The 26,356-nt window shown below is 41.9% G+C and overlaps 2 protein-coding genes across 8 annotated transcripts in view; one reads left to right on the top strand and one right to left on the bottom strand.

Annotated features, from left to right (window-relative positions):
• The window catches only part of Inpp5f (inositol polyphosphate-5-phosphatase F), a 104,722-nt gene extending 96,309 nt beyond the window's left edge, over nt 1-8,413 (top strand). For all 6 annotated transcript variants that reach the window (XM_013112985.3, XM_040753262.1, XM_013112989.3 and 3 more), the window contains 5 exons: nt 1,884-1,955; nt 3,067-3,140; nt 3,962-4,090; nt 4,630-4,717; nt 6,218-8,413. In XM_013112985.3, the coding sequence (XP_012968439.1) occupies nt 1,884-1,955; nt 3,067-3,140; nt 3,962-4,090; nt 4,630-4,717; nt 6,218-7,367 (1,513 nt within the window). In that variant the 3' untranslated portion in view covers nt 7,368-8,413. The remainder of the gene's footprint in view (nt 1-1,883; nt 1,956-3,066; nt 3,141-3,961; nt 4,091-4,629; nt 4,718-6,217) is intronic.
• Nucleotides 8,414-8,907: 494 nt separating this feature from the next.
• The window catches only part of LOC110341288 (minichromosome maintenance complex binding protein), a 50,785-nt gene continuing 33,336 nt past the window's right edge, over nt 8,908-26,356 (bottom strand). Inside the window, exons 8-16 of one of the 2 annotated variants that reach the window (XM_040753302.1) lie at nt 25,702-25,802; nt 22,360-22,538; nt 21,720-21,843; nt 19,851-19,968; nt 17,188-17,353; nt 16,073-16,206; nt 14,033-14,197; nt 12,275-12,363; nt 8,908-10,874 (exon numbers count right to left, since the gene is read on the bottom strand). In XM_040753302.1, coding sequence (XP_040609236.1) covers nt 10,748-10,874; nt 12,275-12,363; nt 14,033-14,197; nt 16,073-16,206; nt 17,188-17,353; nt 19,851-19,968; nt 21,720-21,843; nt 22,360-22,538; nt 25,702-25,802 — 1,203 coding nt within the window. In that variant the 3' untranslated portion in view covers nt 8,908-10,747. Of the gene's footprint in view, nt 10,875-12,274; nt 12,364-12,508; nt 12,652-14,032; nt 14,198-16,072; nt 16,207-17,187; nt 17,354-19,850; nt 19,969-21,719; nt 21,844-22,359; nt 22,539-25,701; nt 25,803-26,356 lie in introns of those variants that run through there. The other variant, XM_040753304.1, reaches the window with a different exon arrangement.

Genomic DNA, 26,356 nt, shown 5'->3' with positions numbered 1-26,356 from the left:
ATGGCCAGGGCTAGGAAGTCAGCTGGAGGGCGGTCCGTGTCTGATGTACGAGGGGCAAGTTCAGGCCCCACAGGACAAGAGATCCCGAGCAGACTTTGAGACCAGTTGGATGGTCTTGGCCAGCATCTGGTATTTGTGTTTAAAGGCTTTATCTCTCCCATGGTACACCTTAAAAGTTACTCTTAAAGCTTCTGCCTGTGAGGTTAGGGGATCCCAGCTCTAGATGCCTAAGTTTAGCCCTAATGTCAGGGTAGCTCTGAAAAAAGTATGTCATAAGGAGTTGTCTCCATAGGGTCTACATTAGTGTACTGTAAGAAGGCCTGTGTAAGGCATTCAAGGAACTGAGAGCGATTTTCCTCAGAAGTTTTTCAGTTTATTGGCTTTAGGGCAGCCTTACGGAGACCAGCCATGAGTCAGGTCGTAAAATCTCTAGCCAGTATTGTAGTTCCAAAAGGGCTCCTGACCTGGAACAGCCTCTGACCCAGTAGAGTGAGCTGCATAAGTCTGGTGAATTTCTGCATGGACTCTAGCCTGCTCCAAAATTCATCTGCGTTCTTCAGGTAGTAGTAGGTTGTTGGTTAAAATCCTGTATGTATCATGAATGGTGAGACTATAAGGTTGGGCAATATACTGGAACTCCTTTATGAAAGCAGCAGAACTCAGTCTCTGCTGTATTTGAGAAAGTACTGATAGTGAGAAAGGGACATGCACTTTAACCAGACCATCCACTCCTCGCAAGGGGAGAACTGTAGCTGGGTCAGCTTTGGCAGGTTGAGAGCATGTAGCAGTGGGAAGACTGGGTAACCTAGGGGTCAGGGGGTGGGGGTGGGGGGTGTAATGAGTGATGTAGCAATGATGGGGCCATGCCACTGTGCGTGCCCTGCCCAGGGGTCAGAATGATGCTGAGGTTCCAACATAGTACCTTCCTCTAACAAGGACCTCATTCTTGGGCAAATTAATTAGTGGCTTAAGTTCCATCTACAATAGATATTTCCTATTTGGGTTTTTGTTTTGTTTTTTGCTACTTCTTTGATAATTCCAAAGCAAGACATTCTGGCACAATCTAAAAATTAGCCATCAGAATGTGGTTTTATCAATTTGTCTGGAAAGACATCTCATGCAGATTAGATTTAGGTTAAAATTTTCATTTGAGTTTGGATTATACCTGCCTGTTGATTACTTATGTATTAATCCTTGGCTGTTTCCTTATTAGACAAATTTCAAGATGTGCATCTTACTGATGTCTTTAATGGTTTAATAGTTCAGCCCTCCACTGAATTATATTCTAATCTGTTTCAGTATTTGAAATGGGGGAAATGCGACAAAACGGCCTTGGGCAGTGTTTACTGATTCCTTGAAAAGGAAGTGAAATCTATACTGAGAAAATGGAGTGTGATTTTGCCTTACTCCATGTTCACAACTGTTTCATTCTCTCAAAATAGCTGTTTTTAGTAGTGCAAAAATACCCTTGGTGCCTAGCATGCTATTCTGAACACTGCAAATGTGAATTAACATGATTTCTCCTACTGGGTGTCACGTTTTCTTTTCTTCTTCCCAGTAAACCACCTCTCTATCACTGTCCAATTCCCGCTCTTACATTGTCCTTTTCTTTGAAGAGTGCGCTCCCTTCTGGCCATGTCTAGAAAGCTCAGGCCCTTTTTCTGTTCTTCCTTACCCAAATCTACCCCCACCTCCTCAAAGGTGGGGGTGGAGAGAAATTTAAGATTTTTTTCTTTTCCCCAAATGGATAGATGTTTTAGTATTAGATTTAACTTTAGAAGTAGAACTGTTTCATTTTCATGGGGCAATCTTTTATCTTAAGTAGGAATATGCTTGCAAAAAAAAAACTGGATGAAAATAATCTGAGTATCATGTCTGTTCAGCCTCACTGATGCTGCTCACAGAGATGTGGACGTGCTCCTGCTGCTTTCTAACTCTGCCTACTACGTGGCCTAGTAAGTTGTCACCCACTAAAGCTTTTAATTTTGTTTTTGGCAAATAATTTGCTTTGAGAATTCTTAATGTTTTTTGTGGTTTTCATGTCTATATGAAATTTCATTGAGCCCTTTAAATTATCATGTTTGAAAATTGAGTTATCGCTGTTTTAGCTTAGTATTACTTGGTGTTCATCAAAACCTGAATGCTACGAACATTTGTTTATCATGGATGGCCATTCATCATGGCTGGTCTTATGGTATTTTCCCCACTGTTAGACACTGAATTCCTTGCAGCTTTTTGCCTTCGAATGATGCAGCTCTGCAGAGAGAGGCACGGCTTGTGTGTACGCATGTGCACACATCAGTGTCTCCATGGTTACAAGCATATGATTATGCGACTTTCAGTGTCTCCTTGGTTACAGGCATATGATCAATTATGTGACTTTGGTGGATCTGTTAGCGCCATCTCCAAAAAGACAGTTAACCATGTCATTACCAAAGCTGAAATGCCTGTTTCTGGAGCTGTCCAGGGTATAGGTTTAACGTGTATTTCCTAATTAAATATTCCTTTTCCTTTTGGCTTGGTTTGAGTGGCCATTTTCCTGTCATTCCACAAGCCTTTTAGCACAGGCCAAGATCCTTTGCTTCCTTAATTCAGGTATCAGACCCATTAGTCCTTATTATTCCTTAACTAGGGTGTTCTAAACCAATTTTAACTAGGTTTGTTTTCATTTGCATTTTGTTTATAAAGCTGAAATTATTTTTGCCTTGTAATTGATTTCCTTTTTGTATGTAAAATTCTCCATTAGTTTTTGATCTGCGTGTGTTACCTTAAAAAAAAAAAAAAAAAAAAAAGACAGTGTCTTCTATTATGTAGCCTTGGCTGTCCTGGAACTTGGTAAGCAGACCAGGCTGGTCTGGAACTCACACAGATTCACCTGCTTCTGCCTCCTGAGTGCTGGGCTGTTGCTCGTTTTTATATATACTTTTTTTAAATGTTTTACTTCATTCTAGAATGCATGCTGGGAAGATTTTATTTTATATGTAGCTTGTTACATTGTACCTCAGCTTTGGAGTCAAAGACAAATAGACAGTTGCTTTTAACCCTCTTTTTACTCCCTCTCTCTAGTTATGATGATGAAGTTGATAAAGTAAACCAGTATCAACGGCTAAGTCTAGAAGACCTGGAAAAAATAGAAATAGGTAAATGCAAACACATTAATTCACACAAGAGGATCCTCCAAGCCACCTGTGGTGATGGACTTCCCTTTTCTTCTTTAGAGACTAGTGATGGGTATGGTTGCTTTCATCTTGTGCCTTGTGAAGGAAATGCCAGTGACCAAAAAGCATAAGTAGTTACTACTGAAGAAGTGTTCTTATGGCCTCATTAAATCACATTTGTGACAGAACAGAGGGCAGAACAGGGGTGCCTTGTTAGGGCTGGAAAACATGTACATACATGAAATCTAATAATGAAACCCATGATTAACACATGCTATAAAAACATTTTTTATGGGGGCTGAAGAGATGGCTCAGAGTTTAAGAGCACTGACTGCTCTTCCAAAGGACCAGTTCAATTCCCAGAAACCACATGGTGGCTCACACCCATCTATAATGAGACCTGCTGCCCTCTTCTGGCCTGCAGGCATACATGCAGTCAGAACACTGTATACATAAGAAATAATAAGTTAAAAAAATTATAATGGTAGGTGGTAGCACACACCTTTAATTCCAGCACTCAGGAGACGTAGGCAGAAGAATCTCTGAGTTCAAGGCCAGCCTGATCTATAAAGCGAATTCCAGGACAACTAGGACTATTACACAGAAACCCTGTCTCGAAAAACCAGAAAACCACCACTACCACCTCAAAAAAAACCAACTCATTTTTACAAATCACCAAAAGTTTATAACTTATTTTTATTTAGATTCTGAAAAGAAATATGCTTACAATTAACTGTGTGTTTGAAGTAAAGGAAGAGAATGTTATGTGAAAAAACAATTTTAAATGTACTCATTTATGTTAGGTCCTGAACCTACTCTTTTTGGAAAGCCAAAGTTCTCCTGCATGCGACTGCACTATAGATGTAAAGAAGCAAGTGGTTACTTCCACACACTGAGAGCCGTGATACGCAGTCCAGAGGAAGATGGGAAAGGTAAAAAAAAAAAAAAAAAGGGAGGAAAAGTGAAATTATTTAGTAAATTTAGTAATAGCTTGTCTATTACAAGTCTGTTGCTTTGGACACCAGGTAGAAGAAATGACCTCTTGTGATTCAGATATCTCTGTTCCTTTCTGAATGGATGGTGTAGTTTGGGCAAGGTGCTGTGTGGTAGAAGTTGTAGTGTTTGGTCCTGAAGGAAGTTATATGGATTCTCAGGCTTTTCTAAAGGCAAACATGGACCGCTACTTGTTCATGGGCACTATCCCAGTGCTCACACTGTGATTGGATCCTGTGAGCTCTAACAAACGCTTAATTGCTGTTCATTTAGCTCTTTTGCTTTTGACTCTTTCTTCTGTTAAAATCATCATTTAGAAGACTTTGAATTAGTAGGGTGGAGGATAGTGAACAAGCAATAGTTCTTTAAGTTACAGGCAATAAACTAGTATTTAAATCTGTGGCCACAGCTAAATTCAACTTGAGACTATCATATTCTAGTGTTTGGGGAAATAGTAAGGGCTGTGTTTGGATTTCAGATACTCTTCAGTGCATTGCAGAGATGCTACAGATCACCAAGCAAGCCATGGGGCTGGATGTTCCCATAGTTGAGAAGAAGCTTGAGAGGTCAGTATCAAGAGAAGACGACATTCAAAGCCAGATTCAGCAGTGTGCACCTGAAATCCCAGCATCAGTGAGGTGGCAGAGTTCAAAGCCAGAATGGGTATAGAGAGCCTGTCTTAAAACAGAAGCACATCGTAGCAAATAGCCAGCCAAACAACAGGCCCAATATACCACTGCTCCTAAGAAATACAATTTAAAACACCACCCAGTGTTGGCATTACAGACCTATGCCACCAGAACCATTTTATATTGTGCTGGAGACTGAACACATGGTTTCTTGCATGCTAGGAAAATCATCTACCAACTGAGCTAAAGGCCCTTTGCTTTGGTGAGACAGGATCTAGCTTCAATTCTTGATCTTGCCTCAGCCCTAGGATGCAGGGATTGGGAGTGCATACCATGGCCAGCTGTGATAATAAGGTTAGCCCTCTGTTGATTGTAGATTCTGTTACTCACCCTGGGGCCCTGAGCAAGATCAGGTTTTTATTTTATTAAGTGACATGGTATTTATATTATATCTCAATATCCAGATGTGTTTAATACAAATGCTAGTCTAGACTTTCTGAGTTCCTAGCTAAGTAGTACGTATGAAAATTGTGATGAAACATGGCTCACAGGAATTAAGAGAAAGTCCTGTCTGCTCTGACCACAGTGGATGCTCTTTCTGCTCTCAGTGACCAGAGGGCATATCCCAATATCACTACAGAGGAAAAATAGTGTATTTTAAACATTAATTCCTATCCACAGGCAATTTCAGATTTACGGTGTGCTCCTCCTAAGCACACTGGTCAGGCTCTATGGTCCTATTCCACTATTGTAGGAGAACTGTTCCTGTCTACTCTGAATTGTGACAGCTCTTCAGGTACCTACTCTTCCTGCAGTGCTCCTGTGGTAGGTGATTCTGCATGGTGACCTGAGGACAGACGTGCATAGACATTTGATGACAAAGAAAAACAGATTAAGTATATTATATATCCCAGATCTTTAAAAAAAAAATTGAGTTGACTGACCTGGAGCCATGTAGACTGCTTGGAATTCTGGCAGGTCTCCACTACAGTCAGCTAGTGCTCTCCTGGAACCTTAGACCTTTATCTGTGGTGACAGCCTCATGCCACATGAGGTCATAGCCTTTGGAATGTAAGTGGTCACAGTTCAGTTATGCTGTAATCTCACTACTGTACATTGACCAGTTTAAAGACCTGATGCAAAAAGGAACAAGATATAAATTTTTATATTATCTGTGTGAGGTGTAGTATTTAGTAAGTAAAACTTTAATTCCACCTGTTTTAATGTAGCTGCTAGAAAGTTTTTGGTTATATTCTTTCTATTACATGGTGGTGGTGTTTTAGTGTCATCTCCAGTTATTTGGAATTATCAATTAGTATTAGTAGTGCCCTGCTTCCAAGAAATGTGGGCTACTTACAAAGCATTTCCACTGATATTAGTTGGTATAGGTACTTTAGATTCCATGAGGAATTAACTTTTTTCTCTTGACACTTCTAGGAAAAGCAGTAAGCCTCATGAAGACATCATTGGTATCAGATCTCAAAACCAAGGCTCTCTGGCCCAGGGGAAAAGTTTTCTAATGAGCAAATTTTCATCTCTAAATCAAAAAGTAAAGCAGACCAAATCCAATGTGAACATTGGCAGCCTACGAAAATTAGGAAACTTTACAAAGCCTGAAATGAAAGTTAACTTTCTAAAACCAAACTTAAAAGTCAATCTTTGGAAGTCAGACAGTAGTCTTGAGACCATGGAAAACTCGGGAGTGATGGATAATCAGGTCCAACGGGAGTCTGATGGGGACATGTCTTCAGATAATGATTCGTACCACTCTGATGAATTCCTTACAAGTTCCAAGTCCCAGGAGGACAGGCAGCTAGCCAATTCTTTAGAGAGTGTAGGGCCAACAGATTATATTCTCCCAAGCTGTGGTATTATTGTTTCAGCACCTCGATTAGGCAGTCAGTCCCAGTCTGTCAGCAGCACTGATATTAGCCTCCATGCTCCCTCCGAAGCTACTGTTGGTCATGGAAATGAGCTTGCAAAAGGTCAGGAGTCTCCCTTGAAGAGAAGTCCTTCAGCTGACAACATACGAGCACTGACGGGCTTTGCCAAGCCTGTGGATGTTTATTGCCACAGATTTGTACAGGATGCACAGAACAACATGATGGAGCAGTCAGAGACCAGCTCTGTGTCTCAGAATAGTGAAGAAAGAAACCGAAAGGCCAACAATGTTTCTAATGAAGAAAACCAGTCAGAATCAGTGGGACAGATGCCTTCTCGACCATCCCAGTTAAATGTCTCTTGTTCTTTGACAGGCCCACAGTTTTTATCAGTTGAACCCGTACATTCTGTGGTCTCTCAGAAGAGCCCCAGCTCAGGTTCCAGCCTGCTGGAATTGGAGGCGGGGCTTTGTGTGACTCCTTCTTCAGAGAGCAGCAGCTGCAGAGCAGTTTCTCCCTTTGCAAAGATTCGCAGCTCCATGGTCCAAGTGGCTAGTATTACCCAAGCTGGTCTAACTCATGGGATAAACTTGGCAGTGGCCAAAGTTCAGAAGAGTCCAGCAGAACCTGAAGTAGTTAATGAAATTCAGCAAAATGAACTTAAAAATATGTTTACACAATGCCAGACACGAATAATTCAGATTTAGATTTTAGTCACAATCCTGTGGTTTTTATTTAAAAATTCAAAATGAAGTTTTCACCCAGCAGGTTTGTTTGTCTTTTTGAACACGTTTTGTCCCAAGTGCTGGGATTAAAGATGTGCTCCACCATGGACCAGCCCTATGAGGCTATTTTAACCTGTACTGAGTTTAGGGACTGCAAATTCTAATTATGTTTATCGGCGATTGTTTTACAAGGAGTTTGAACCTGAGGAAATTTTCAGATTATAGACTATAAGTGATCATCCTAGACTGTAGAGCCAGAGTAGCAAATACACAACAGAGCGGTTTGTTGATCTCACTTGGGAAGGTTCAGGAAAGAACCAAGCTGGTGTTTGGAGGGGGAAGGGGAGATATTCTGTGAAGCAGATGCAGTGTGGATACATCCATTTCAAGAATCAGCATATTCCTGCTCTATCAGGTTCATTCCTGTACACTGCCTCTATAAAGGAAATTATACATTTAGATTTTAGTAACTTTTACTAGTGTTCAGAAGTACTAAATTAAGAAGTAGTCTTACCAGCTCAATCATTCTCGATGAAGTTGAGAATCAATAATGGTGAAATAATGTATTTTAATCTGATTGACCCCAATTTCTCCCATATTCTTTTTCTCTCCCAAATACCTGAACAAACACCTGTTTCAGGAACATAAGATCATGTATACTGATTGACTCTAGGTCTCTTTAGAAATGTCAAGTTTTAACTCTTTCAAGGGGGACATTTAGCATCTCTTGTAGGTTCAAGAACTATGGAAAACCTACCTAAAGTGTAGATTAATACTGGTTTTATGCAGTAACTGACCAGCAAGGACACTGGCCTCGTGTGTATCCCAGAGTAAGAAAGCAGTGTGGCACATTCCAGCAGGTATCAATGTCTCTGGCATCCATAGAGCCTTACTCTGGTGAAGTGACTCTCAGTTGAACATGATGTCTGTTGTCACTGTGTTGTAACTGTTAATAAGCATTCCGCTTTTGTTATTTATTAGAAGTGTCGAGTCTTGTGACTATTAAAGTACCACTGTAATTCAAAGCATCACTGTGTGTGAGAATTTCTTGTATAGCATTTAATAGTTTGGTTTTCAATCAAAGAATTCGTACATGGCAAGTTTGCCACAACCAAACACTTATTTTGAACTTTTTCAATTAAAGTGTTCTTATTTTAAAAATGAAAACTATTTTCAATCAAAACATTAAAAACTGGATGTTGCAGTCTGTTCTTTCCCATCTTTGTGTTCAGGCTCTTCTGAGCGGCTGGGTGCTGATAGCTGAGTCAGGTAGGTTTCCTGTGTGTGTAGGTTTCCATAGAGGTGACCCACGGGGAATCTGACAAGTGAAGGCAATGGTTATTTCCAAAGAGATGTGATAGATGCCTGGTCAGGGTTAAGGCTTGCTTTGACGAAGAGCTACAAGCATGGCCATCCATTGTGCAGGCATGCGAGAGATGATGCCTCAAAAGGTTCCAGTCACTTCTAATTTGACTTGGGTAGATGACATCCTGTACTTGTAATACATGAAAAATGCCCTCAGTACAGATAATTTGGAAGTTTTATTATTTGATGGACAAGGTTACTCAAGGGAACTTTTCTGTAAGATCAAGCAAAGTTATGACTTCTCTTCGGTAATTACAGTTTACATAGGTACAGTTTGACAAGATAAACTAAAACTTTGTTCTAGGACAAAGAAAATGCATTTTCAAAAATCTATGAACATTTTCTTATCTACCAGTTATAAAAATGAAAACCAGTTAGAATTCTAATATGAACAATATTTATATTAGCTTATAAAAATAGATTCGAGGTTAGGAAAAGAAAGCTGAACAACTAGCAATTTGTAGTTCCTTTCATTAGGCTAATTCCTTGATTTATCAAGGCTGACCCTGTTTCCTTGGTTAGCAATGTCAATGTAAGCCTCTTTAGTAGGAAAAAAAATTAAGGGACCATTGAACTCATCTGTTTCCAAATTAATTCATTTTCATGTACATCATATATAGCTCTAAAGCAATGTTCTAACCTTTCTGAAGGTTATGTTATATTAATTTGCAAATGATAAGCATAACTTTTGTTTATTTGAAAATATGCATATCAAAATGAATAGGTCCGAGAAAACCTACCTCTAACTGTATGGGCCTTTCTTTACTGTACTAGCAAATGATGTTACCCATCTAACACACTTGGAAACTGACAAACTTACATTAAAAGCTCAAAATCCAGCCGGGCGTTGGTGGCACACGCCTTTAATCCCAGCACTTGGGAGGCAGAGGCAGACGGATCTCTGTGAGTTTGAGGCTAGCCTGGTCTACAGAGTGAGTTCCAGGACAGCCTCCAAAACAATACAGAGAAACCCTGTCTCGGAAAAAAAGAAAAAAAATTCAAAATCCAGTCATCAAATAGGCTAAATAATGAAAAAGTATTAAAAGTGCCCACCCCCACAAGATGTAGCTTAGTGATAGAGCACCTCTCCAGCATGTGTGAGAGGCCAGAGTTCAATACACAGCACAATAAATAATGATTCTACCCACCCTCCAAAGTTTACAGTTTAAATAGTTTTTGTGTGTGTGTTTGGGTAAGGTTCCATATGGTAGTATTCCCTTCAGAGTCCCTTAGAATGACAGTTCCCTCCCAAATGCAACGTATGAGAAAAGCGAAGGACAATGTGGTGACCTTCACAAAGCTGCATTTATTCCAAGGAAAGAGTCTTATCTGAGAGTCCTCTTAGGAAAACAAAATGGTGATCACAGTGAGGTTTTTTTTTTTTTTTCAAATGACTTGGCAAATTAACTGGCAACTCTACCCCAGAGATGTCTGGAAGTATTACTAGTCCATGAAATTAAGGGTTGGGAACCCCTACCATGGGAAAGCCTAGTTCTGCAGGTTATTAGCAGCTGATAAGTGGGGGGAAAGTTTCTATGGCCAGCTTATGTAGAAATGACACCAGAGAGTTCACAAGAATCAATGCCAAGTACATCCCAACTAAAGTCAGACCAGAGCCATTCTGCATTAACACAGAGAGAAAAGTGAGGGCACAGCTCTTCCAGTAACTGTCTTCAGGTAAAGCTGGTACTTCAAGAGTCTGGCCTAAGATGTAGCTATCTATGGCTAAGGAAATGGTATGATCAGCAACATCATCATAATTAAACCTTTAATATCAAAGACATTTTTGTACATCATAACTAATTATAAAACAAACTCCAAAACTCCATAAAACCAGTAAGGTAAAAGTCCTTACAGAGAATCATATAAACAACTTTAGGTGTCACCAGGCTTGATTTCAGGAAAAGTCATTGTTTTAGATACAAATTATCTATAAAACAATATGGTATAAATGAATCTGAATTGTACAGCGGAGGCTATAGCTTGCCCATTCTCTTCTAAAGTTCATTCCCATTCACACACTTGTGCTGCTGAAGCCTGTTTTTCCTGGAAGACTCCAGCTGCTTTGCTCTTAACCATCGTTCTCTTGATAGTGTTGTCTGACCAGCACTCAGGGACAGAAACCTGGTTTGAAATTTAAAAATTACCTAGAGTTAGGAACATTAAAGTTTTAACAACTAGGAAATCTTTGAAAGCTCAGCAGGGGCTACACATGCGCAAAGGCCGAGTGCGACCTCGAAAAGGAATCCCTGAAGAGCCAGGGTTAGAGGGCGGCTCAACTCTTTTTTTTTTTTTTTTTTTTTTGGTTTTTCGAGACAAGGTTTCTTTGTGGCTTTGGAGGCTGTCCTGGAACTCACTCTGTAGACCAGGCTGGCCTCGAACTCACAGAGATCCGCCTGCCTCTGCCTCCCGAGTGCTGGGATTAAAGGCGTGCACCACCAACGCCCGGCAGGGCAGCTCAACTCTTAAAAGCTTGGAAAACAAGCCTGTTCTGCTGACATCACTGGTAAATATAAACAATAAGCACGTTTTTTTTTTTTAGTGATTTTTACTATCATTTTTTTGCCACCCTGACCACAATTTCTCTGCTTCCCTCTCTCCCACCACCTCTCCCTCTGCACCTGTGTCTACTCCTCCTCAGTTTCTATTCAGAAAAGGATAGGCCTCCTGTGGATATCAACCAAACATGGCATATCAAGTTGCATGCAGTAAGACTAAGTACCTTCCTTCGTATTAAGGTTGGGTAAGGTGACCCAGTATGAGGAAAAGGGTCCAAGAAGCTGGCAAAAGAATCAGACAGACAGCCCCTGCTCCCACTATTAGGGATCGCACAAGAAGACCAAGTTACACAACTGTAACACACATACAGAAGGCCTAGGTCAATGTCATGCAGCTGCCAGGTTTAGTTCAGTCTCTGTGAACTCCTATGAACCCAGGCTAGTTGGTTCTATGGGTTTTCTTGTGATGTCCTTGAGGCAGCCCTCTGGCTCCTACAATCCTTCCCCCTCTTCCATAGGGTTCTCCAAGGATTCTCTCATGTCTGTCTGTGTCAGCCCAGGGCTGACATCAGGAATCTTCCTCAATCACTCCCTGCCTTAAGTTGTTGAGGCAAGGACTCTCAACTGAACCCAAGGCTGGCTGGTATCACTAGGCTAGTCAATTTGCTCGGGGATTCCTTGTGGCCATGCACACCTATGAACTTCAGTCCTCAAGCAAAAGCTTTACCCATCTGCTCAACTCTAGAAGGTGTCTTTGAAGGAAAAGTCCCTTTGTTTTTTAGAAGTCTGCCTTAGCTGAGCAGTGGTGGCGCATGCCTTTAATCCCTGCACTCAGGAGGCAGAAACAGAAGCAAGAGGATCTGAGTTTGAAGCCAGCCTGGTTTACAGAGTTCCAGGATAGCTCCAAAGCTAGAGAGAGACCCTGTCTCAAAAAACAACAAACAAAAGTCTGCTGAGATTAGCTGTTGAATAAATGAGAACTGAACACAGCCAACAGAAAAGGGGATTATGGACGAGCACACTTACCGCGCCACCACGAGCAACTGGTGGAGGTCATCGGCTGTGATACTCTGAGGATCATTTTTACGCATTTCCACAAAATCATCTTCAACTGCCTTTATCAAAAGAGTAATATATTTGTAAAAGTACTCCTTCAAACTTCCTTAAGTGCATTTCAAACTATTTCCTTATTTTTGTAAAGAAAAAGAAACATGGTCCTTGACTAAAATAAAAATATATGAACAAATGAGCCAAGGAAGGTAAAAAGAGAAAGAACCAAAAGTTTAATCCCCGTCACAAAATGCAACATGGAAAACATTCTACATGCAGCTCAGTCCTGTTTGAGAATGCCAAGCACAGAAGCCAGCATCTTCCACAGCGTGATGCCGTGCTATGGTGCACACCTGCAAGGCGAGGGAGAAGGACCACAAGTTACAGGCCTGCCTGGGTCCAGCACAGCAGAAAATAATGGCTGAAGTCAGCTTTGTCAAAGCCCTGGAAACTCCCAGTAACTTGGGGATCATTTATATAAGAAAACAGAGGCTCTCAGCAAGAATGTTGAGTTCTGTGACATTTCAACTTGTTTTGTTTTCACACTCTACACCCCCACCTCAGGTGATGTCCTGGAAAACCAACAGCCTGGCAGCCACTGGGACAGCAGAACAGGCAGGGCAGGAGTTCTTTCAATACCTTCAATGTACCAATCACAGAGAACTGCTATGCTGATCTGCAAAGGCCATCTTCACTTAATCGAACTTGAAGCCTGTTATAAATGTTCTACTATTGTTACCGTTAATATGTTGCTGTGCTTGTTATATAATTTAAGCTCTAGAAAGGGTTATGTCTTAGTACTCTAGGAGGCAGAGACAGGCAGATCTCTCGTGTGTGTGTGTGTGTGTGTGTGTGTGTGTGTGTGTGTGTGTGTGTGTGTGTGTGTGTGTGTGTGTGTGTATGAGCTCAGTGGCAGGTGCTTAACCCAGGTGAAGGCCTGGGTTTGAAACCCAGCATGATAAAAAGAAAAAAAAAAGGGGGGGGTCCCAGATAAAAGCTTGAAGAAGCTGTCATAGAAGACACCCTCAAGAACACACTAAAGGGTTCTTCAGGTGGGAACAGAAAGCCTTGGTAAAGGAAACCACACGGGCAAATGCTGACCAGTGTAAAGCCAGGCATGGTGGTGTCTGCCTATAACCCCAAATTCCCTCAAAGTCTAAGGTCAGCACGGGCTACATAGTAAAGTCACAAGTGACTCAGAAAAGCAACAAGAATTGTATTTCCTTGTTTAACCTTTCCACCCTCTGGTTTGAAAGACAATTGCACAAAGTGATAATTATGTGTTATGAGTATACACATTTAAGGATATAATCTGTGAAATAACATGAATGAGGGAATGAAGAACAGATTGGAAAGAGCAAATTTTCACGTATTAATATAGTTAAACCATCTGCCAAGGCTAAAAAGTCCAAGGCTCAAAAACTAACTTGATGAATTAGGAGCTGAAGATATGAGATAAAGTGCTTGCTGCACTGATGTACAAAGGAGCTGTTTTTTATTCCAGTGCTGAAAATAATTAAACTAACCCAACAAAAACAAAAGCAATTCAGTTGCAGAAAGGAAGGAGGCAGCTGAGTGAAAGGACAGAGAATGAATCCCTTTTAAACAGAAGATGACCAGAATGAACACTAGAGATGGTAAACACCAACTTTGCCTTATAGGTAACTGCAGTAAAGTCACAGTGAGTAAACCCCAAAACTCAACACAGGATTTCTTGCTGCAACTAAAGCATACCTTGGTTATGTCATCTGATATGTTGTAATCCAGAAATCTCAAGAGGGTCAGGTAGATGCGGAACTTGTTGAGCACGGACGGCAGCACGGCTGAGAGAAGGCTGTTCATATACTCCTCCATGTTGGGCGGGATCAGCTGGGGCTGTAAGTGAATCTGGCAGTCTGCCTGGAAAGAGAAAGGTGAATTCATTTCCAAGATCCTACAATAACCTACGTTTTAGAGGATGCAGCTCTCAACTTGTAAGGGAATTCAAAGTAACATGAATTTGAGGGGGGGATATTTTTGAAATCTTAAGTGTACTAAATCTGTCTGACTGAACCATAAAAGACACAAAACCACTGCAATGCGATTTTCTGTTTGGCTCAAGACAAGATCTTATTCTGTAAGTCATGCTAGCCCTAAACTCAGTATGGGATCATTTGAGATGGATATGGCTTAGCTGGTGAAAATACTTGCTGCCAGCCTGATGACCTGAGCTTGATCCCCAGGATCCACATGGTGAATGGGGGAAAAAAATTCCTCTACACACCAGCCATAGCATACACTGGTATGAGCGCACACATGTATCACATGACTGGGGGGGCACAAAGAGCAGCAGTCTGGGTAATTAAGGGGGATTAGCTTCTCCTCCCTATTTCTAGATATGAGAGGTTCTACTACCAGTAGCTTTAGTCATCTTGTGATTTTTCTGGTTCTTAATAGTTATAAATGAAATAACAGGTTCCCTTGTTAATAACTAGCAGCTACAATCTCCGATTTTGAAATCTATGACTGGAAGTCAGAGCCCTACACAAGGTAGGCAAGTGTTTTCCACTGCACTGTACTCACAGTCTTTTGAGGTGGGGGGTCTTACAATGCTATCCAGGAAGGGTGTGACTTCACGACCTTCCCACCTCTGCCTCCTTCAGTGAAACTTATTAAAATAATAAGCAACGCTGGGCTGAGGAGATGGTTCAGTTTGTAAAGTACACACCTTTGTGGGGCTGAGGGAATAGTGCAGCAGTTAAGAGCACTTACTACTCTATAGAAGACAGAGTTTGGATCCCAGGACACGCTTATAAATGCATTTAACTTCAGCTCCAAGCCTCCAACCCCCGCCACCCAGTTCTGGTTTTTGTGGGTATGAATGAACACAGGCACACACCCACATCGATAAAATAGTAACACTCAAAGCTGAGGAGCTGGCTCAGTGATTAGGAGCACTTGCTGTGCTCTTGCAAAAAGGCCTAGGTCTAGTTTCTAACACCTATATGGTGATTCACAGCCAACCCTAAGTCCAGTTTCAGGGGATCAAATGCCTTCTTCTGTCCTCCATGGACACCAGGGTATGTAAATGGCAAACACGCATAAATGCATACAAACACTCATGCACATAAAATATTAACAATAAAATGCATGACGCACAACTAAAACGTGTGTTTTGGTGTGTTTGTTTTTTAAGAGACAGAGTCTCTCTATGTAGTCCTGGATGCCTCACTCTGTAGAATAGCTGGTTTCCAACTCACAGAGATCTGCCTGCCTCTGCCTCCCAAGTGCTGAGAAGTATATATACCATTACACCTGTTCCCCGCCCCCCAAAAAACTTTTTTGAGGGGTTGAGATGGTTTCTCTGTAGCTTTGGAACCTGCTCTGGAACTCACCTTGTAGACCAGGCTGCCCTCAAACTCACACTGCCTCCTGAATGTAGGGATTAAAGGTATATACCACCATTGTCCAGCTAAAAAAAAAAAAAAAAAAAAAAAGCATGCAGCTTGAGGACTAATGTTAATCCCTAGAATCCCTAGAATCTACACAAAAAAGGATGGGTGTGGTGGTATATCCTTATAATCCCAGGGACTGGAGGTGAGGCAGGTGAATCTGGGGCTTGCTGGACACTCAAAATACAAGGTGCATGGTTCCTGAGAAACTGACCCTGGCCTTGGCATACCTGTGCACAAGTGCACGTACCTGCACACAGACAATATAAGTAATAAAAACGGATAAAGTGACAACATACTCTTTGCACTGTAACCTCCCTCCATTAACCGTGAGTCAGCATACCGGGAGTAGCGACCTCCCCTCAGATGTGATGAGAACGTTGATATTGCATGGAAACTCCATCTGATGGTAACTGAAGTCGTAATCCACCTTCTGCCAGGTTATCAGGTTGCTCAGCGCTGTCACATTATGAACACCTGAAAGAGGAAGACTGTTACCGGCAGTGATGTGATTTTTTTGTTGTTGTTGTTGTTTTGGTTTTTACGAGACAGGGTTTCTCTGTATTGTTTTGGAGGCTATCGGTCCAGGTCCAGCCCGGCCTCGAACTCACAGTGATGTGATTTTAATCACCTGCGCAAATTAGCTTGGCTGGCAATGATCTTAGCACATGTGGTTTTTCTGCTGTTTAAATAAAGATAACAGTAGTCAACAATTTAACAAGCAGAACGTCAGCAAGTCAAATGTCAACTAGACAATAAGCTCCAAAGGCAGTATTAGGCCAACCTGAACTTTTGGGGGGCCAAAACACACCTAAACCTAATACCCAACACAAAATGGAACTCTGGTAAGTTCATTACTTTCTAGGTCATGGCTATGATTAGATGGGAAAATGGTTTCTTTAGACAGTAAGATTGTTGAGGCTTCCTAATTTATGTATTTTTGAGACGGGGTTTACTGAAGCCCAGGCAGCCTTCAGCTCCTAGTTCTTGTGCCTCTTACCACCAATGCAGGTGGGTGTCACCACTTCTGGCTAAACTTTTCTGATTTTATACACCTCTTTGGCTCACAAATTCCCAACATTCATTATTTTTCATCTACTTTTTGTGCCTGGGCCTCACACCAGCACAGTATCACCTGCATTCTCCTCATGTGGACATGATCTAGTATGTTCCTTTCTTGTCATTTTTAACATGTTTCATAGCTGATGTTAGTTTAAATCATGTAATCTACCCCCCAGAAACTAAAAAAATTGTTTGACATATAAAATATTACATTAAATCTTTTCTATCCTTTTTTGAGCTAGTAGGCAATGAACAGAATGTCATAATATAACAGTCAAACAGTTGTGTTAGTCAAATGAATGTTTTAAAAATATCTGTTAAATGTAAGTTTGTCTTAGAAGCCACTGCTAGAGCTGGCTAAATGGACAAGGGGTCAGGAAGCATCTGCATTGGTACCTGAGGTATCCAATTGCCCTTGCTCCAGAAGAGTCTCATCAATGACCAGGGACGTGTTGTTGGGCAGCTGCAGGAGCCCGCTGACCAGTCGATTGGCTGTATAGTCTTTGTGGGGAATGAATTTCAACTGGTTCATGTTTTCTATTGTCATCTGCAGACGAAAAGACTGAGACAGAGATTGTAATGAGCAAGGATTCAAGTTTCTCTTGACACATATTTGGAGTCAAAACATTTGTGTTTCACATGGTATGATATCATTTCTAAGAGACAAAATAGTCTCTGCAACTCTTAGGAACTGTGACCACACTACAATCCACGCTTCTTATAGCTAGCTGCTTGTTCTCTGTCGTCATCTGGGCCTGGTGCATGCTAGACAGATAAGGTCATCCAGAGATACAAAGAAAATGTGTCTTAATGAGTAAGTTTTACTCTGAAACAAATGGTAGACAAATGAGGTTCAGACATCAGGTCCCCAGAAGCTGAACTTCCTTAAGCAACAGGAACTAGTAAAATACAAAACTGGGCCAGGCGTTGGTGGCGCACGCCTTTAATCCCAGCACTCGGGAGGCAGAGGCAGGCGGATCTCTGTGAGTTCGAGGCCAGCCTGGTTTACAGAGCGAGTTCCAGGACAGCCTCCAAAGCCACAGAGAAACCCTGTCTCGAAGGAAAAAAAAAAAAACACACAAATCTGCTGGTCCTCCTCACTGAGGCCAGAGAAAAGGCTTGAAAGGCCCATTCCTTTACCACAGATCACTGCATGCCACTGCAGACCTCACTGTCAACACTCCAGCCCAGAGCACGGCCCTCCCCGTTTCTGCCTCCAGCCTCCACCACACTCTGCTCTAGATTGCTCTACTCATGCATGTTCCAGCCTCCAGAAAAGCAAGGCGTGGGAAGTCTGCGGAGGAGGAAGAAGACTACAGCCAAAGTCTAAGAGAATGTTGTACTTTGGCTCAATTACTCTTAGAAAGAAGGACAGGGATTGTTTACAGATGAAATCCCAGAAGAGGCAGGGCTTGTCAAAAAGGTATCCGGCTGCAGAGATGGCTCAGTGGTTAAGAACACTTGTTCCTACAAAGGACATGGGTTCTATTCCTGGTGCACCCATACAGTGGCTCACAGCTATCGGTACCTCCGGTTCTAGATGACCCAACACCTTTTGACCACCATGGGCACCAAGCATGTGCGTGATGCACAGATATACATGCAAGCCAAACACTCATATACATAAAATTTTTGAATCTTAAAACAAACAAAACAAAAAAAGTGGCATGTGCTGGCTCTGGGGCTGACTCTGCCACAGACCTATAGGCAGGACACATTTAACCAGTAGTAAAAGCTGAATGTATTATAGAGAGGAAGAGCACTGAGAAAGGACCTGGCATCAGTATGCTAAGAGTGATAAAAGAGGAGACAGGGTCAGTAAAAAGCAAAACAAGAAAAGCAACCAGGACAAAATGCAAACACCTACCACATTGGTCTCTAAGCCCCTTCTGCCACCGTCTCCCAGTGTGCCAAGAACCTCTGCCTCACAACTGAGATCTGACGGCCTTTGGCACTACATCGTGTCTGACAGCTGGTACCACACCAGCTTCTTTCCTGACACCCCTTAAAAACCATGCTGTTCCTTAGAGAACATGCCCCTGGGCAGCCACCAGGTCTGCTCCAGAAACATGCATGAATCTTAGCCCCTTCTGGATTAATGGATATATGGGTACCGCCAGTGATCCCCATCCCATTTCAAGGGTTTCACTGTTCTGCTGTGAATTTTTGAAAGCACACAGCAGCAATTACATTCTTGGTCTTGTACCATAAAAATATAACTCAGAGATCCTATTTCAGGAGGTGTGGGCCTAGGGAACTACTAAGATCCTGTTCCAGGGTCTATGAAAAGTCGCACATTTACTCTCATTCTTTCAAAATGGAAGAGAGTTTTTACTATAGAGAATGTGCTATCATGTAAGAAACACACCAGATCAAAACACATCACCACAGGTGTGAATGCGGGAATGAACTAAAAATCTAGGGGTCTCCCATTACTTTAGAAATGCAAGAGCTTGGCAAAATGCAAAACAGCGTCAGTGTCGGATGATTCATTGTCTTCAGTTGCAATTACTAATGTCAGAAATTAGGGAAAGCATAGCTGCTTCTGCAGGGCCTGAAGTGTAGACATGACAGGTTGTTCATTGAAGGACCTGGCTTCACTTTTTAAGTCCCAAAGAAGTGGCCAGCAGTTTTAGTTACACAATTCATCAGAGCAATTCCCCTGTCCCCAAGATCCCAACACACAAACTGTGTGTTCCAGATGCTTCCAAACAGCACCTAAAACTGGGGCATGGAGATAGGTTGCTTTATTACCTCAGGTGAGAGAATTGGCTCATATAATCTAGAGCTTATTCAGATTTCAGGTTAAATATGCACACAAAGGACCAAACTGAAGGAGCAAACTGGCAGCCACAGGAAGCATGATCTTAAGGGAGTCACTGCTACTGCATTAATTTTTAGATTTACAAATATGAATACTGACAGTACATTTTAAATTATGTCAATTGGCAGGTGTTGTTCCTTGTAAATGAGATCCACAAGGAATACAAAGTTAGTATTTGAAGTGAGTAGAAAATAATTGGATTTGATGTCCATAATACTTCATAATATTATCTTACTGCTGGAACAAGGTGTTGAATGATCCGATATAGGTGTTCTGTGAAGGTACTATTTTGTGGGCAGCCACTCAGGTTAACTGTAAATTTTCCTAGTGGAAGAACATCTCTTCTTGTATATCTAGGAGAGGGGGGAAAAAAAAGGTAAGATATTGAAATACCATCATTAGACATTTTGCAGAAGCAGGAAGAAATGGCTTAGTGGTTAAGAGCACCGGCTGCTCTCCCAGAAGACCAAGGTTCAATTCCCAGAACCCACATGACATCTCACAACCATCTTTAACTCTAGTTCCAGGGAGAATAAGATGCCCTCTTATGGCTTCCATGGGTACTACATGCACAGACACTTGGGCAATACAGCCATATACATAAAATAAATTTAATTTTTGCAGACATTGGTTATTTTATGTATTAGAACAATAGCAGCTAAATAATAGCCAATATTAAAAAAAACAAAAACAAAACTACTGCTCACATGCCTTTTTACTGCTCTCCAAACATTTCAAGGTGGGCTGAAGTACAAAATGCTGAGACTTGAAGTGTTCAGAACGTCTGCAAACGTCCTGGCTAAGCATGCCTGATATGAGCTGACACATACTGCTTCCCAGTTTGACTTAAGCAGAATGCCTGTGGCTCGGGTACTTCAGACTTCCCAGCATTTCAGGCTTTTCCAATGGGGATGTGCAACCAGTCAGACAATGACAGAGCTCTGACGAGAACCCTGCTTTCAAGCATTATATACTGTCTTACATGCCACTGGAAGGGGAAGATGCTTACTCTAACAGTCTTCACCACACAGGTGCCCGCGTGCATGCTTGCGTGTATGTGAAGACCTAACTTTTGGGAAATGGTTACATTACGGCACAATTTATAATGAACTAGCACACATTAGAAAGCTTGTGAAGAAGGCAGGGTGTGGTGGCATGCCCTCAATCCCAGCACTCAGGAAACAGGAGAAAAGGATCTCTATTGAGTTGCAGCCCAGCCTGGTCTATACAGAAGGTTCCAGGCCAGAACTTCAAAGTGATGCCCTAGTTCAAAACAAGTATTGTGATGAGAAAATGGAGCTCACTAAATATTAAATGTGAAAAGTAAAATGAGGGTCTGCACTTCAGCCACAACTGGCACCCACATGAGCAAACAACACATGGACATAAACCAAAGAACACCACAAGTAGCAAATGGGAACATGTGACAGGAGGCAATTTTCTTCCTGTTATTAAAATACATTACTTTTGTAAGCAAAGCAAAAAACCTGCCAGGCCGTGGTGGCACACACCTTTTAATACAAACATGCAGGAGGCAGAGGCAAGCAGATCTCTGCATTCAAGGCCAATTTGGTCTACAGAGCAAGTTCCAGAACAGTCAGGGCTACACAGAGAAACTTTTTATCAAAAGTAAATAAACAAATAAAAATAAATAAATAAACAAAAGGAAAGGGGGGAGCATTAAAGTCAATATACAAATTAAATATACACAAAGATAGGAATAATTTTACAAGCAGAGCCTGCAGAAGTACAATACAAACAGAGGTATGGGGATGGGATGCCTAGTGTGCACAAGAAAATCCTGGGTTTAATCTATATTACCATAAAGAAAAATGAAGAATGCAGAAAAGATGGAATAGCTCATTTTACTCATCAGTCATGTCCTGTCTGATCTTGCCTCTAAAATTTACTAACATGACATAGTCAAAATGTTTTGTGTGAAACTAAGAAAAGATGAAAGAGGAATCTGTATTGGTGTATTTGATATATGGAACAAAAAAATTCCACCTGAAGATGGAGCTGATAAACTGAAACAAACAACTAAAACCACAGCAGTTCCCTTCTCATCCCACACCTCAGTCCCCACAAAGAGCACAGCACTTACACTGTTGAGATGAGATGCAATATCAGGTATTCAGCAGCCAAACTATCTCCCAAGAGCGCGTGTGTGAGGAATCCAAGCAGCTCTGCTCTGACTGGAGACAACTCAGACATGAAGCCGGACACGACTGCAGAAGGAAGGCAGGCAAACAGAGTGCGCACGCCAGCTCTGCACCGGCACCTCAGTGCAAGTACAGGAAAGCACACTGCAATCCTGGAGACGCTGAGCATGAACTCAGAGTAATGGCCGACAAATGATGCCACCATTAGAGTGGGCAAGATGCCTCAGAGAATAAAGGTACTTGTCGCCAAGTCCTGATGACCAAAGACACACATAGTGGAAGGAAGGAGAGGACTGCCTCCCTCCTGTAAGCTCTCCTCTTACCTCCACAAGCAAACCCTGGCACATGCATGTTCTAACCCCCATAGATAAATGTAATACTAAAATAATTAAAAAGTGATGCCAACATTAGAAAAAGACAGCTTATAGCTCCTTTGTTCTTGCTTAGGTCTCATTAATAACAAGAATTAGAAGAGGAGGCAATGGGGCAAAGTCACAGGCATTATTAGAAAACTCACTCTGGTGAGCAGGGACTATGGCTCCCATGGAGGTGAAACTGCCATTCATGGGCTCCAACACTTACCCTTACAGGTTCTGCTCTCCTCCTTGTTAAGGCAAGTGGGTAACAAAGGATTGATGTGCTGCAACTTCTGGGCTAAAATCACATGAATCCTTGGCACTAATGAAGCTGGAGGACTATGCACCCTCTGCTCTTCTGCCATGTCTGTACACTCCATGGGGTCCAGTAATGCAGACGCCTCCCTGTTGAAAGAAGGATATGTTGGTTTAGAGATGCCAAATAGCAAAGGTGCAAAAACAACATACACTCTGAAGACAGATTCATAACCCCACTCGAGAGATTCTCCATCTCCCAATGGCAGAATGTGGCTCCTCAATCTAAAATGGTTTTTATCACTCACAAGTGCTGGGTCATTGTACAGCACAATGGGTTTATTCTGCTGTCCAAGACCAAAGTGTTTAACTCAGTGACCAAACGGTGCCACATACATGACAGAGGGTGTCATTCACAAGGCCATTTCAAATCAGGTGCTCCTGGAATTCTCAGCACATCCAAACACTGGATCTTCTTCTCCAAAGACACAGAGTTTATTATTGAGTGCAGAGAATCATTTGCCTCTATCTTGGTAACGTTCTTTGCTAAATTTTATTCTCATGTGATGCTCTCTTGAAATTGTGGGTAAGTGATGAAGGCAGTATGAACATTCAGGTTGCTAATCAATTCTAATATGATAGACTCACTCTGAAGTCACTGAGTGAATGTGTAAAGTCTTCAACTATACACACAAACTCCATCAGATCTCACAAGCTCACAAATTCACTCCCAAGTCTGCCCGTCTGTGCTCTAACGCTCTGAATCAGGAAGTCTCAGTAACTTAGATGGAAAGTTGTTGGGTCTGGATAAATATAGGTAGGAGGGACTGTCAGAGACTAGGAATCTGGTTCCCAGTGGGTGGGACCAAAAGAACAGGAATGGGGATACACAATGGCATTCCTGGGTACTTCTGGGATAGCATAGTCCTTCTAGTTCTGTAGTAATGGAAAAAAACTGGGAACCTACATGAAGCAAACACCAGAATCAACATGGACAAGAGAGGTACCTGGGCCACTGTGGAGGGTAGCATTCTGAACACAAAGCCTTACTTTAAAATAAAAGAGTACTAGATGCTGGTGTGCTGGTGTAATCCTAGCATTCAGCAGGCAGAGGCAGGAGGACTGACACAAGTTTGAGGCCAGCCTGGTCCATATAGTGACATGTTGTCTTAAAAGACAAAATATGAAAACAAAGACATTGGAAACAGACACTAAACATTTAATCCCAAGGTTTTTCCTTAGTGGCACAGCTCACCAATTCTGCAAATCCCTTCTATGTACACTGCAGAACTCGGCCAAACACACTGACGCCAATGAATACACAACTATAGAAGAAGACAACTGGAATGACAGAGCTTGCATTGCATGAGTGTGAACTCAAGGCTTTTTTCTTTTTTGACAGTGTCTTGCTATATTATGTAGCCCAAGCTGGTCTAGAACTCAATTCTTTCTGTCTCAGCCTTCCAAGTGCTGAGATTATGCCTGTGTTTCACCACACACAGCAAATTCATAGCCTGCTCCCTCCTTCTCTCGACAGGGTTTCTCTATAGAAACTCACTCTATAGACCAGGCTGGCCTCAAACTTACAGAGATCCTCCTACTTCTGCCTCCCAGTGCTGGGGTTAAAGGTGTGCGCCACCACGGCCCAGGTAAATTCATAGCTTTTCAAAGAAAATATAAAAATACATTTAAAAAATTTAATATGTGTGGGGGAAGATTCTTATCTGTTACCCTACACAAAACTCAACTCCGAATAAATCAAGTAGGGTATACTCTTGAACTTTCAAGCTCAGGAAGTCTTTCTAAACAGTACCCCAGAGGACAGGCATTCAGACTAACACCTGACAAACGGGATCATGTGGGAGCCCTGTGAGATGGCACAACCTTGAAGAAGCAGGAAGAAATAGAGGTCTCGAGAGAACTGGCCTGGGGGGACTTCAGAACTGGGCTTTTCTTCTCTATGTCTTTTATATCCTAGCCACTAGATGGGTATGTTCTTCTCAGCCACACTTCCCACCGTGATACGATACCTCCATACAGAGCAAACTGGCCCAGTGCATGTGACAGGGACTCCACAACTGTGAGCCACACACTGACTCTTTGTAAGTAGATGATCTCACATATAAGGGCAGAAAGCTAACTAACAGTCTCCTAGCTCCATCCATCACTAGGATCCAAAAATGAACCAACCCAGTATCAGTTAGAACTGACTCTTGATTTAAATAGAATTCCTCACCAGAAAAAAAAATGCCTTCCTGGAAAAACTAGATGACAATAAGTTGATACATACAAAGTCCAAGTTGCTTAATGCAACAAACAGAACGTGAGGTCATCTTAAGGAGCTATAGTTGCTATGAAATATTACTTTAACTATACAAAGATGTGCTACATTTGTTTATGTTGCATGTGTTTAATTATGTAAAGATGTGCTGCCTTGCCTGCCTAAGGCACCTGATTGGCTAATAAAAGGCTGAATGGTCAACAACTAGGCAAAGGAGGGAAAAGTGGGGCTGGTGGGCAGAGAGTAAGTAGGAGGAGGAATCTCGGCTGGAGAGAAAAGAAAACAAGGAGTTTGAGGGAGAGAGGAGACACCTAGCAGCTGCCAGAAAGACAGACACAGAGTAGGACATACAGAATGAAAGGCAAAAATCATGTAGATGAAGAAAGCCAAGTAAAAGTAAGCTATAATAGCTAGTTGGACAGGAATAAGCTAAGGCTGAGCATGCATAACTAATAAGTCTCTGTGTCATGATTTGGGAGCTGGTTGGTGGTCAAAAGAAAGTATGCTACATAGTTTGTTCACTGTGGCTCCTACTAGCTAAATCTGGGAAAATCTGAGTTTCAAATGACATACTGATATTGAATAAAATGAGAGTCTATTAGTTCCATACTGACACAAAGAATTTTCTTGAATAACAACTGTAGGAGTGGCACAGTGGAAAACAGCTACTGTAGCAGAGACAAAGTTATTGAAAAACCTTTGAGAGACACAAGTCGACAGATGCTGAGATGCTGGACATTCACATAAAGTATCTTTCAAATTACTAATAACGAAGTGAAAAGCACTAACACGACAGGAGACACCCCTTAACCGAGTGATTGGCAGTAACAACACTCTCATGGATGAGACACAGCCTGGCAAGGCTGCAGGGATGAAGTGAGGGCGGTACACCAGCATCAGTAATGACAAGCACATGGGGCATGGGCAGTGGCAACTGGTAAATCTGAAGACAGGAAAGGAAGTTCTTTATAACTATCTGCCAGTTTTCTGAGGTGAAAAAGTAGCAAAGAAAAACCTAGCAAACAGACTCACCTTTCTTCATTATTCAGTATGCTCAGGACAGGATCCACAGACAGCACACCATATAACTCAAGAACATCATTGACTTTGAAGCAATCCCAATCTTCATAGACCTGATGACAACATAAAATCGGGTTAACACTGACAGACATAACCAAAAGCAGCCAGGAACTTGTCGGCCAAACAGCTAACTCAGCAAGCATGTGAACAACCATGCTCCCACAGAGGCTGGCAGTCAATCAAAAGCTAAACCAGAACCAGCCAGGTACATCTACTGCAGAGCCTACCTGGCTGGTCCAATACTTTCTATGTGGCCCACACTGACCTTGGACTCAAAGTAATCCCCAGGCCTCTGTCTCCCAAGCGTGGGGATTGATGGTATAAGATGCTACAATCAGTTTGAGAAGTGGGTTTTGAAAAGAAAGGTAAAGTAGCAGAAATAAAATATTATGAAGTTAGAAATGACATAGGAAGGAAGCGGATATGAATTTAAAAGTTGTTCCACTTTTTAATATGACTTTCTCCCCTTTTGTTTGTGAAACGGGGTGTGCTGGCTGGTTTTATGTCAACCTGACACAATCTAGAGTCATCAGTGAAGAAAGGCGTCTCAATTGAGAAAAAATGCCTCCATAAGACTGGGCTGTAGATAAGACTAGGCTGTAGGGCA

This window comes from Mesocricetus auratus, unplaced genomic scaffold (assembly GCF_017639785.1).
Source record: "Mesocricetus auratus isolate SY011 unplaced genomic scaffold, BCM_Maur_2.0 Super-Scaffold_4256, whole genome shotgun sequence".
NCBI classification, from domain to species: domain Eukaryota; kingdom Metazoa; phylum Chordata; class Mammalia; order Rodentia; family Cricetidae; genus Mesocricetus; species Mesocricetus auratus.
Note: the sequence above shows the minus strand (reverse complement) of the source record. Positions and strands in the feature narration are given on the sequence as shown.